General features: G+C 31.6%; 1 protein-coding gene across 1 annotated transcript in view; it reads right to left on the reverse strand.

The window, feature by feature from the left end:
- LOC132722945 (uncharacterized) overlaps positions 1 to 14,335 on the reverse strand; it is a 35,726-nt gene that overhangs the window by 13,972 nt on the left and 7,419 nt on the right. Inside the window, exons 5-11 of the mRNA XM_060707572.1 lie at positions 13,425 to 13,596; positions 11,478 to 11,601; positions 10,406 to 10,675; positions 9,921 to 10,062; positions 5,008 to 5,049; positions 3,818 to 3,945; positions 3,270 to 3,429 (exon numbers count right to left, since the gene is read on the reverse strand). Coding sequence (XP_060563555.1) covers positions 3,270 to 3,429; positions 3,818 to 3,945; positions 5,008 to 5,049; positions 9,921 to 10,062; positions 10,406 to 10,675; positions 11,478 to 11,601; positions 13,425 to 13,596 — 1,038 coding nt within the window. The remainder of the gene's footprint in view (positions 1 to 3,269; positions 3,430 to 3,817; positions 3,946 to 5,007; positions 5,050 to 9,920; positions 10,063 to 10,405; positions 10,676 to 11,477; positions 11,602 to 13,424; positions 13,597 to 14,335) is intronic.

Raw genomic sequence — 14,335 nt, forward strand, 5'->3', positions numbered from 1 at the left:
AGATTTCACTGATTTAGAAGCTAAATTTGAATGTTGCATACCTGAAAATGTTATTACACCGGCAAAATACAGGTGAGGCGGTGAGACCATTTTACTTTGCCATATATAGTCTTGTTTTAAAATAAAATTCCATATTTCAATGTGACAACAGTGTCTACGATCATGTATGCAAAATTAGTTATTAAATTACAGATGAGACGAATTTATCATCTTAATTTTGCCATTTAAAGTCTTGTTTTGAAACAAAATTTCATATTTTAATGTGACATACCTGAAAATGCAATTATACCGGCAAATTACAGGTAAGGAGGTAAGATTATTTTAATGTTGCCATTTAAAAGTTTGTTTAAGAATAAAATTCCATATTTTAATTCGACAACAGTGTCATAACGCACAATCTATGATCATTTATGTAAAAGTCGAGTGAAGTTAACGATATTAAGAGGCAAACATTTCGCGCATTTCACCTGAAACTCAAAAGTTTTTGGCGTTGGATTTAAAAATGTTATTATACAATTCCTTCATCAATACATAGAAGTGCATTTTGATACTTATTTCATCTAAATCGACCAAATTTTACCAATTTGGAAGCAAAAGTTTGACGTTAAATTTTCAAAGTTTTATGAATTAGTTCGCCAAATCCGGATAGGGGTGAACAATGCACATTATCTCTTATAATAATTTTTTTACAACATTCTCAAGACATTGTTCATGTGGAAATTTCAAGACTATTATCAAATAAATAACATAAGATTTCACTGAATTAGAAGCTAAATTTGAACGTTGCATACCTGAAAATGTAATTACACATGCAAATTAGAGGTGAGGCGGTAAGATTATTTTCATTTTGCCATTTAAAGTCTTGTTTCAAAATAAAATTTCATGTTTACGTGTGACAACTGTGTCTTAACGCACAATCTACGATCATGTATGTAACAATCGAGTGGCAAATTTCGGCGCATTTAATTCCAAATTGATCTTACACAAAACAGGGTAAGGTTTTATATTTCTTTAAATGTTGGATTTAAAATCTTATTATACAATTACTTAATCAATACATAGCCGCGCATTTTGATACTTATTTCATTGAAATCGACCATAATTTAACCAATTTGGAAGAAAAAGTTCGACATTAAATTTTCTAAATTTAATGAGTTGGTCCGCCAAATCCGGAAATCGGGGTGAATTTTTTAAATATACGCAATGCCCAACGTTTTGAATATAAAGTTTTGTACAACATTATCAAGAGTTTGTTCATGTGTACATTTAAAGACCATTATTAAATAAATAGAATAAGATTTCACTGATTTAGAAGCTAAAATTGAACAGTGCATATCTGTAAATGTAATTATACCGGCAAATTACAGGTCTTCCAAAATCTATGATCATTTATGTAAAAATCTAGTAAGATTTACGTTTTTCAGAGGCAAAAATTTGGCGCATTTGATCTGAAATTCCAAAAATTGATCTTACGCAAAGCCGGGTAGGGGTTAGATTTCTTTAAAAAGCAGCCGTATTTAGAAGTGTATTTAAAATCTTATTACTCAGTTTCTTAATCAATACATCGACATGCATTTGGATACTAATGTCATTTAAATCGACCAAAATTTGACCAATTTGGAAGCAAAAGTTTGACGATAAATTTTCTAAATTTCATGAATTGGTCTGCCTTTGCCGGAATGAGGGGTGAACTTTGCAATGCTCATCGTTTATAATATTGATTTTCTTACAACATTCTCAAGCAGTTAATCAAATGTACAATTCAAGACTATTATTTAAAAAATAGAATAAGATGTCACTGATTTAGAAGCTTAATTTGGACGTTGCATACCTGAAAATGTAATTATACCGGCAAATTACAGGTGCGGCGGTAAGATTATTTTAATTTTGCCATGTAAAATCCTGTTTTAAAATAAAATTTTATATTTAAATGTGACAACAGTGTCATAACGCACATTCTACGATCGTGTATGTAAAACTCGAGTGGTATTTACGTTATTTAGAGGCAATATTCGGCGCAATGTTTCTGAATTCCAAATTTATCTTACACAAAGCTGGGTAAGGGGTTATATTTCTTTGAAAAGCTACCGTATTTGCTGTTGGAGTTAAAATCTTAATATAAGATTCCTGAAAGAATATACAAACGTGCATTTTGAGACTAATTGTAATGAAATCTACAAAAATTTGACCATTTTGGAAGCAAAACTTCAACGTTGAATTTTCATAATTTTATGAATTGGTCCACAAAATCCGTATAGAGGTGAACTTTCTAAATAAACGCAATGCACATCGTTTTGAATATTAATTTTCTTACAACAATGTCAAGAGATTGTTCATGTGCACATTTTAAGACTAAAATTAAAAAATAGAATAAGATTTGGCTTATTTTGTGGCTAAATTTGGACGTTGCATACCTACAAATGTATTTATTCCTGCAAATTACAGGTGAGGCGGTATAATTATTTTAATTTTGCCATTCAAAGTCTTGTTTTATAATAAAATTTTATACTCTAATGTGAGGATAATGTACTAACGCACATTCTATGATCATTTATAAACATCTAGTGAGATTTACGATATAAAAAGTCGAAAATTCGGCGCATCTTATATCAAATTCCAAATTGTTATTACGCCAGGCAGGGTAGGGGTTAGATTTTTTTTAAAGCAGTCGTATTTGTTGTTTGATTTAAATTCATATAGTAAAATTTCTTAAACAATAGACAAACGTGCATTTTGAGACTGATTTTATGGAAATCAGACACAATTTGACAAATTTACATTTTTTTTGAAAATACATAATGTTCAGTTGCAAATATGCATGTCTGTTTTATATGATATAATACACTGTATTAATATAAACTTAAAGTAAAAAAAATTTCAAAAAATGTAAACTGTATCTTAAAATAAAAAAGAAAAATTTTATTTGCTCTTTTCAGATGAATTTAAAAATTCAAAAGTATTTTAAAAAGACATTGTTTTTTATTATTAATTTTTTTAAACGACTTTGAAAATATTGCTTTTTTCTCGGGTTTTTACGTCACTCCGACACTGTTAATGTCATATGGCGACTCTCTGGCTTTCTTGGTGGAGTCCTCCACCACGCTTTATTTCTGAACAGCTATTGATCTTCCTTGAGCTGGCTAGGTAGAAACATCCAAAGTTTCTGGCGGGATTCGAACCCAAACCACATTGGTGAAGGATCATTGATTGAAAGCCAAGGGCCATGTAGGCCCGTGTTTAACTTTGGATGTATTTGTTTATATACTTACACGTCCTGGCAGTAAGCTTCATTGGTGGATTTTTCTTATCACCTATTTGTGTTATGAAATCAAGTAAATATTCTGTATCAGCGTCTAGGTTGACTACATCAAAATATGTGTTTGAACCAGGAATAACATGGGTTTCTAATTCAATATTCCCGTTTGATGCCTGCAAAATAATGTTAAGATATTCTGAATAACTATACGACCAGCAGCAACTGTAAGAGCAAAGTGGCCGTGGTCAGCCCATTTGAAACAATAGTAAGAATTCTCAGGAAAACATATTTAACTAATCATATTTGATAAATTGCAATGAAACTACTCCTATTTAATGGTATTCATAATAAGACTCCGCCATTTAAATTGCATAAATATGAAACTCCACCTTTTAAATTGCTTCAATATTTAGCTCCTCTGGTCTAATTGTATGGATATGAAACTCCTCCTGTTTAAGAGTAGTTAGTACCGTAGAAGTATAAAATCCATTTTATATGAAGATATAAATATCATCTCCTCCTTTCTAGCTAATGGTATCAACAATAAACACATATTCTTACCTTCTTGAACAGCACTATAATAATTGAAGTTTGTATAGCATAGCAGGACAAATTTGTCGGAAAGTCCCAAACTATTCGGAAACTTCCGGTTTTCACGTTTTCCACTCGAGCGGACTCAGGTCCATTATCTATAAAATCAAAACAAACAAAAGTATTTAAAATAAAAAATGAAAAAAATGATAAAAAATATTAAATTTTTAAAGAAATTCCATAAAGAGTGTAGAATATGGCTTGAACAAGACATTCATTTTTAGATACACATCCAATTCCTTCGTTAAATGCACAGACACTTGGGGTTTGGAGCTCAAAACGCCTTTAAAATCCAAATAAAATACATATTTGTCGAAATGGCTTCGTTCTGTTTTTTTTTGAAGATGGAAACCAGTCGGCTATGAACGAAGCCATCCGATTATGTTGGTTCCCAAACTTAAAAGAGCTGCGCATTTGGCACACGGCAAAGCTGGGGCCACGTTTGAATTTATCGAAAGATTTTGTCAATGGAGGAAAACGGCGATAATCTTGATGTTTATTTCGGCTGTTGCGTTGTTTATATTACTGTTGAAGTTTTAAAATTGACCATTATCGTGAAGAAATTAAATCTTCTGTGTCGATGGGCCAAAGGATTATGTGAAAAAATATTGGAAATGGAATAAAATACATGGTGATTATGACGGGAGGGGTGCAGATTTTTTCCGGCGAACATTTTTATCTTGTATATTTATTATAGATGTTGAAAATATGAATTAAATATATAATAAAACGGCTTATATTAAGTTTTATTGATATATATGATCAGTACATGTGCTGGGATTGACACAATATGCATTTTATTTGGATTTTAAAGGCGTTTTGAGCTCAAAACGCCGAGTGTCTGTGGTTAATTGTATATAATTTAAGCAATTTCTGCCATAACTTTTTTTGAGAAAATGAAATATTCAAGACGCAGGAGAAAATTCTATCAAATATGACGCACAATCTGACTTGACGCACAATCTGACTTGACGTGTCAGATGAGGTCATCTTGGAATTTTCACAGGTCAAACCCAGAGGCCTCTTGACCTTGAAGTTTAGCCTGTCTGAGTCACTGACAATATTTCGGAAAGATGGATAATACAGTTTGCAATTGAAAAAGAAAATATAGAAATAAAAAAAATATAAAAAACAAAATCATAAACTAAAAAAGAACTTACAGCTTACAAGACCATCTAACGCTCTGTTATTGCCCTGGGAATCTTGAAAAAATTATAAGATCCGGTAAGGGCATATATTGATAATTTTCTTTAGAAATTGTATTAGAAAGAAATAATAGGGGCGTTTTTGTGCCCAGTCTTTTGGCGCCCAAAAGAGGCCCTCTATACTTCTATGTTAATTACAACGAAGAAAACAAAGTGACTAAAGAAAATTCGTAAACCCGCCGTTTTAATTTCGAAATTGGTAATTCTATAATAAAATTTACCCCTCCCTAGTCGAGGGGTTAGAGTCGATGACTTCTAATCCAGTTAAACCTCCCTTTTTGGCGTGGGTTTCGATCCCCGGGAATGCTTTGGTGAGTTTAAGCCGCGAAAAGGAAAATTAGTCTAAGTACTGGTGTAACTCTCCAGGAACCCCAATCCGGTTAGGAAACTACCCGCCTATAAAAGGACTTAAAATACTGTTGGGGAAACAGGCCGGTAAAATAATGAAACAAACAAGCAAACAAACTATAATAAGTTGTCCATTTTTCAGCTTCACCCTGGCGATGAACCAGTTTATCAATTTTCACGTTTCTCTCCTTTACGGCAGCCTAGATAATTGTGAAATGGCAATATACCGGCCTCTCATGTATTCTAAAATCCTTATGGAATTATCACTGAATTATCATAAAATTATCAATGTTTACATATTGTATAAAGTCCTATTGAAACCTTTCTCCTTTTAAAAAAAAAAAATTTACACAAAGACACAATGTGACTGAGTCTCGAACCCCGGTTAATTAGAAAAGCGCTCCATATGATGGTAGGCCTATCTATCATAAGAGAACTAAATTCAAACAAGTCCAAGAACATTGTAATTATCATTTTAGTCAATAGGAGAAAACATGTTTATCACATTTAATTTGAATACATGTATACCTATAGTTTCAATAGTTTCAGGTTTATTTGATTATCTCAGTATGCATACAAATACATAAACACGAGAAAAAGAATCCTAAATATATATAAAAACCATGTCTACAGAGGGCAACATTCATTCAAAAAATATGAATTATGAATCGCAACTAAATTTCTTTTGTATATTAAAAGAAAGACAAGTACTGAATCAAAATGTCTAGACTAAATTGTTTACAAATATCATCTGTCAACTTTAACCTTTTCTTAATCTGAATTATATTGTATTGTGATTGTCACCTGTTGGCACGCGCTTTCTACTGTGCCGTTAATAAACTTCTGTAATTTTACACAAAAATATGTCATTGGGTCAGTAGGTGTATTTGTGTCTGCACGCGGTATAGTTTCAATATAAAATATAGTGCTGTGATGATTTTCGTTTGTGTGGCAAAAAAATTGACTTAATAAACCTGCAAAAAAGTAAAAGAGAAGAAATAAATCTCTGTTGATATTGGATTATTATCTGGTTACTGATTTCTAGCGATGTAAGGCTGCAAAATTTACGAATGTGACGGGAAGGGTGAGTAATATTGGTTTTATTTTGTAAACATAAGAATTAAAGGGGATTTCCCCGGCCCCTTATGCATTTATAATTGCTGTGAATTATCTGATAAGGGTGGGAATTTAAATATTTCAAATATCCCTCATTTGTCATAAACGGTGTGCGTTTGGCCAGCCCTTAAACGAAATTGAAATATTAAGGGCTTTGCCTCGCTACAGGTCTTCTTTTCTGTACTGTCTTCTTAATTACAGTTTAATTAAGGTCAGTCAGGTTCAATTAAGCCGGTAATTAAGTAACTTAAAAATAAACAACTATATGAAGGAAATACAGAAGATATATCTGTTACTGGTATACACTATTATCATCTTCATTCATGCTTTTAAATAAGTATTGTCCTCTTTACAAATTTCAAAGTAGAATCTATTATTCATTAATTTACATATAAAGTTTTCAAATATTTATATAACTGACTGGATCATATGGATGGGTCATTATTTTACAAAAAGAAAAAAAGACAAGAAAATAGATCTGTAGACTTGTCCTCATTAATAAATAAATGAAGATATTACTACAGTACAGTATGTACTCAATCATTGTTCTTTGTACAGTCTGATGGCAACCTTAATTTCTTAATATCAAGTATCAAATTTTCAGAGCATCAAAATAATAAATTATGATAGCAATAAACTATATATACAAATATGTACAGTATTAAATAAAAATTTTAACAGGCAGTTGCAGTTTACATGAAATTTACCAATAAAATTAAATGTCTAACATGCATTGACTCAATCCATTGTGAATAGTGTACCTGTTGTTACTGATTTCGAACAATAAAATATTATTAAACATGATATCATACATATAAAAAAACATGAAATTTACCAATGTTTAGATGGTAACATGAATTGATTCAATTCATAGTGAATAATGTAACTATTGTTATTGATTTAAAAAAAAAAAAAGAATATTATTACACATGATATCATACAGTCAAATAATAAACATGAAATTTACCAATTTTAAATTGTTAACATGCATTAATTAAATTCATAGTAGATGATGTAGATCTAACTGTTGTTAACAATTGATTTCAAAAGAAAAAAAGAAAAGAATATTATTAAACATGATATCATACATATGAAAAACAATTGATATTTTCACCAACATTGCTTAAGTTTATAAAATTTAGCATTTACACTGAGCATTTTACCAAATTACATAGGAAATTAATTGATAAAATATATAGTACATAGATCTTCATCTAGCTTATATGTTAATTGTTTTACTAATAAATTTCCAAAAACATTTCATGTACAATCATTTAATATTGGGCTTTAACATTTTTAATTATAATTTGTACAAATTTACATAAATTAATTAGTTCTTTTTTGTTTTCTGAATTGAATAACTTGTCAAATTTAAGTATGCTGTGTTGTTTGTAGTAGTAAGGTTTGATCAGTGTTTTTCGTGATTCTTGAAAGTGTTTACATTCAAGGATGTAGTGATATTCATCACCTAAACCTTGATTGCATAAATAACAGGTTCTTTCATTTAATGGTATGTTATGGTAACGTCCAACCTCAACTGGACATTTATGATTCCTTGTTCTAAATGCTGTTAACAGTTTTCCATAATAATTTGGTAATTTTGTGAAATATTTATTCATGTTTGTATCATGTTTAATTATCTTGTACATGAAGTTAGTTGAATTATTAACTGTTGAGCTCCATGTTTGGATAAATTGGTCTTTAATATTTCTTTTAAAAGCAAGTGAAAACCATTTAAGATTCAGTTCACTTTGGTTTATCAATACATTACTGAATCCATTTGTTTGAATCAGATTATAAATAAAGTCTAACCATTTTGATTTGACATTTTCTTTGCCTATTTAATGCAGTTAAAATATGACACATTATGTTTGCCAGTTTGTTATTATCTGTATGTGTGATTTGATTATAATTATGGTTGTTATCATTATCAGTGTTATAATTATCATTGGGATTGTTATTCTCAGTGTTATTATTATCATTGGGATTGTTATTATCAGTGTTATTATTATCATTGGGATTGTTATCATTGGTGTTATTATTATCATTGGTATTTTCATTATTGGTGTTGTTAATACCATTGTTATTATTACTACTACCGTTATTATTATTGTTATTATTTATATTGTTATTGTTATTATTTATTCTACACCAGAAAGATATCATTCTTATTTTGGCTTCTTCTTTAAGCGGCATTATACCTAATTCACTGTAAATCATATAGGAAGGCGTTGACCTTTTTAAATTTAAGATGTGTTTGAAAAACTTGAGTTGTACTCTTTCAAGACATGTCATGTTACTGTAGCCATAAAGCTCACTCCCATATAAAAGCATAGGTTGGATTGTTTTTTTATATATATCAACTTGTAGATCTAGAGGCAAGTCAATATGTCTTATTTTCTTTAATAACATATACATGGCCTTTGTTGCCTGTTTAGCAATGTGATCTTTGGTTTTTTTATAGCTGCAGGTTTTTGATAAATAGAGTCCTAAGTATTTGTATTCATTTACAATTTCTATTTCTTTATTCCCGTAAGTAAAGATTGGAAGGTTATTTACAATTCTTGATCCAAAAATGATTATTTTAGTTTTTAGCGTGTTGACTGTAAGTTTCCATTTTGTACAGTATTGTTCGAATAGTTCTAGCTCTTTTTGTAGGCCTTGTTGTGAATCACTTAATAACACTGTGTCATCAGCATATAGAATAACAAAGAGTTTGAGATAAATTGAAAGGTTAAGTTCAGAGATGCTGAAGATTATTCCATTTGCATTATTATCTGATAGAAAAGTTTCAAGGTCATTTAAATAAAGTGAAAATAGTATCGGCGACAAATTTTCGCCTTGTCTTACTCCGATTAGACTTGGGAAAAAGTCAGACACACCTTGGGAAGTTTTTACACATGATTTAATGTTTTCATACATACTTTTGACTATTTTTAAAAATTTGCCATTTACATTGTATTTAATGAGTTTATTCCATAGTCCTTGACGCCAGACAGTATCAAATGCTTGTTTAAAATCAATAAAAGCACAGTATATTTTTTTCTTTTGTGTTCTTAGAATATCAATTAAAGATTGATATATAAATAAATTATCTGTAGTTGAGTAATTTTTGCGGAATCCTGCTTGGCATTTAGTTATAATGTTATGGTCTTCAGTGTAATTTGTAATTCTATTGTTTAATATGGCAGTAAATAATTTACCTAAGCAACTTAATAAAGTGATTGGTCTATAATTTTCAGGCTGAGTGGCATTTCCCTTATTTTTATAAATGGGTAATATTACACCTTTTGTCCAGCTGGATGGTATTAATCCAGAGTCAAAAACAAGGTTAAATAATTTGTTATAAATTGGAAGCATTGTATCAATAGTTGACTTAATGTGTTCATTTAAAATATAGTCACATCCTGGACTTTTATTATTTTTGAGTAGTTTAACTGCTTTTTTTATTTCCTCATCAGTGATTTCTGTATTTATTTCTTCATTTACTTCTATAACAGTTTCTGAATCTATTGAATTATCTTCTATGTTTTCTCCTTCATTTGTCTTTTTGAAAAAATCATATAGGTCATGAAGAGTAGCCTTAGTTGCATTTTTAGATTGATCAATAGATTTAATTATTTTCCAGTATTCTCTTTGGCTTGTACTTTTGGCATTTCTAAGTTTCTCAATTCTTTTATTTTTGTGTTCTTTGTGTGCAATATTGATATTTTGTTTGTATTCTTTACTTATTACTTTTAGATTATTTTTATTTATTTCTGTTTTGTTTCTATTATAGATTTTTCTTGCTATATGATATTTGTTTCTCATTTGTTTGCATGTTGTATTAAACCATGGTTGCCATTTATTTTCTTTATGGGTCCTGTGTTTGTTCTTTGGTTGTACTAACACCTTTGCAAGTTGGGCTGGGTGAACTTTTATCATTGTCTATTCTTCCATTTAGAATAAATAAATCATAAATCACCTCAAATCTGACGCTGCTGGCGAGCATGGCTTGGTTATAGGCAATAACATCTATTATCGCACTAGCAGACGGCAGTAACGCCTGGTTTGGTACAGTGAGCCAACAATTGTCTATAATCACAGTTTGCTTCTTTAAAAAGCAGGTTGTCTTGTCTCTTGACGTCACGCACTCACTATCTCTGTCCGGGTGTCTTTTCTGAAGGGGAAGTAAATCTTTAGATATTTGAACATCAACAACGTTTATTACTTACTTCCCTTGATTTAAATTCGTCTTGCAATCAAAAAGTTTTGACATAAAAACAAATATGTAACTGTGAAGATGAAAACAAAGAAAATATTTGCATTTCATTTTTTTTATGTACAATGCATTAAGGCTATGAACATCTTTGAGGAGATCAGACGATTTCAGGATATAAGTTAACAAGATTTTTGACAGGTTATATGGCCCTACATAAACAGTTTTTTGGAAATATAATCAGAGGCTCGATATATAGCCTGTCCAAAAAAAAAAAAAATTACAGTACACCAAGCATATTTTTTGAGAAAAAAAAAAGAGATTTTTTCCACAAATTGACACCAGCCGTGTATATAAATCTTTCTAAACGTCACAATTATCCAGTGAAAAGCGACATTGCAACATGAAGTATTATAAAGGGTCAATATACACAGAGTGACAACAAAAGTCTAAGAAATATTTTACAAAGTTGAGCTGGACCACCTTGAGAAATATAGCACTGGGCTCTTAATCGGGTTGTTATGGGTTCAAATCCCACAAGTGACGAGGATCTTATTCAACTTCAACATTGTTGGATTTCTGGTAACTACTTCCAGAAAGCTGACCTCTTGCATGACTTACTCTCATTGTGTAAAACAGTAAGTGTTAAAGATATAAATAAGTACGTGAATATGAATTAATATTGTTTATCAAGGACTGAAAGGAAGGAAGGAAAGAAAGAAAGAAAGAATGAAGGAAGGAAGGAAAAGAAAGCAATACTTACATCGTCTGTGTTTGCCTTGGCCATTTTACTGACATAAATGTTGGACACACCTTGCATTTTGATTGTAATGTTGACACCTATATCACGAACGCCACTTTCTGTATCATACGCTTCTAGGTACACGCTAAGTTAAATATAGAAACATGCTAAGTTAAATATAAGAATATGTTAAGTAAAATATAGGAACACGCTAAGTTAAATATAGGAATACGCTAAGTTAAATATAGGAATACGCTTAGTAAAAAAAAAGGAACATGCTAAGTTAAAACAAGAGCACCGCTAGGCGGAGCATTATATGCCCGAAAGTGTTTTTTTTTAGTAAGGATGAAGCATTTGTAAGACATGGAATTCACTGTTCATCCGATAAAAATTTACAGCTGTAGGTTGATTAATACTTAAGTTATTAATAATGACCTTAACCTTTGACCTTGTGACCCCAAAATCAATAGGGGTCTTCTTCCTTATATGGACAATCATCCTAAGAAGTTTGAATATTGTGGGCCAATTGGAACTTTAATTATGCTCTAGAAACTGTTTTCAGTATTAAGGTAAAAGTGACTTTGACCTTGTGACCCCAAAATCAATAGGGGTCTTCTACCCAATATGGATAATCATCCTATGTAGTTTGAATATTGTGGGCCAAATGGAACTTACGTTATGCTCCGGAAACTGTTTTTGGTTTTAAGGTAATTGTGACCTTGACCTTTGACCTAGTGACCCCAAAATCAATAGGGGTCTTTTGCCCAATATGGACAATCATCCTATGAAGTTTGAATATTGTGGGCCAAATGGAACTTAAGTTATGCTCCAGAAACTGTTTTCAGTTTTAAGGATATAGTGACCTTAACCCTTGACCTTTTGACCCCAAAATCAATAGGGGTCTTCTACCCAATATGGACAATCATCCTATGAAGTTTGAACATTGTGGGTCGAATGGAACTCAAGTTATGCTCCGGAAACTGTTTTCAGTTTTAAGGTCATAGTGACCTTGACCTTTGACCTTTTGACCCCAAAATCAATAGGGGTTTTCTACCTAATATGGACAATCATCCTATGAAGTTTGAACATTGTGGGTTGAATGGAACTTAAGCTATGCTCCGGAAACTGTTTTCAGTTTTAAGGTCATAGTGACCTTGACCTTTGACCTTGTGACCTAAAATCAATAGGGGTCTTCTACCTAATATGGACAATCATCCTATGAAGTTTGAACATTGTGGGTCAATTGGAACTTAAGTTATGCTCCGGAAACTGTTTTCAGTTTTAAGGTCATAGTGACCTTGACCTTTGACCTTTTGACCCCAAAATCAATAGGGGTCTTCTACCCAATATGGGCAATCATCCTATGAAGTTTGAACATTGTGGGCCAAATGGAACTTAAGTTATGCTCCGGAAACCAATTGCTAACGGACGGACGTACGGACGGACGGACGGACGGACAGACGGACGGACGGACGGACAGACAGACAGACGGACGCCAGGGGGTATAACATAATATGCCCTTTCGGGCATATAAAAAGGAGCACATTTAATTAAAAAACACGCTATTTAAGTTAAATATAGGAACATGCTAAGTTAAATAATGAAACTTGATTTTTTTACATATTATGCAATATACGAAGAAAACTAAGATATAAATATAATAACGAATTAGTTTTGAAAATATTGATTGAAAACATTATGTTTCTTGTAATTATCAGTTAAAACAAATTCATTTAAATTTATTTTGTTTTTCTTTTATATGGTACAGCGATGAAAAAAATAGTATAGACTATATTTATACTTGCATACTTGCTGAATATATTAAATATTTGTCAGCACTTGCCGGGTCAAGTAAAGGACCTGAAGAAAAACATTAAGGACCCGGCATTAATATGTTAGTCATTTTTTTTCATACTTATCGGGCAAGTTTTCCCCCGTCGTAAGGATTTAAACAAAATACATAAATACCTGCTTGAATAGTTGAAAGGTTTGACGTTAGTATTTTCTACAATATATGTGGTAGTGTTATCGTCAGCACTTGAAGTAATGGGTTCAGTAAAGTCTGTAGTCACGACGGTCGAGTCCATCTTTGTGTTGCCAAGGACATCTTGAGCTCGAACCCATATCTTTAACTGGTCACCTGAATAATATATGAGCCGTGTCATGACAAAACCAACATAATGGATTTGCGACCAGCATGGATCCAGACCAGCTTGCGCATCCGCGCAGTCTGATCAGGATACATGCTGTTCGCTAACAAACCCTAAAGCAAGTAGAGAAACTGATAGCGAACAGCATGAATACTGATCAGACAGCGCGGATGCGCAGGCTGGTCTGGATCCATGCTGGTCGCAAAACCACTATGTTGGTTTTGTCATGACACGGCTCAATTATTAATAAAAAGCTACATACAGACCGACTTGAAATAGTAACATCTCTGATTTTGTATGTTAATATCTTTTTCTGATATGTAATCAACGTAAAATATTATAAAAACAATCTACGCCTTAAACGTAACAAAAACACAGATATAAAACAGTTCTGTTTTGTTTTAAATATCTTGAACGAAAATCCAAATATTTTTGTAATAAACACATATGCTAGAAATACCTATGGCGAAGATATCAGAAATCTAATCACTGCTTTATTAAATAATTCTAGTAGTTTAGTTTTTTGTTGAAACTAAAATAATGTATATCGTGTCACTGTTAGCTTACCGAACCACGAAAAATGTATTTGATTGTTGAACTCTGACCTCTAAATGTGACCAGACAAACATGCACGAAATCAAATCCATTATGTATGTTGCTGTCAAAGGAACTCGAAAAAGGAACCACAGATAGCGGCACATATTTTCGATCCTGTAACGGCTTTTCAAA

The sequence above is a fragment of the Ruditapes philippinarum genome, unplaced genomic scaffold, assembly GCF_026571515.1.
Source record: "Ruditapes philippinarum isolate M1 unplaced genomic scaffold, ASM2657151v2 ctg822_1_1_1_1, whole genome shotgun sequence".
Taxonomy (NCBI): Eukaryota; Metazoa; Mollusca; class Bivalvia; order Venerida; family Veneridae; genus Ruditapes; species Ruditapes philippinarum.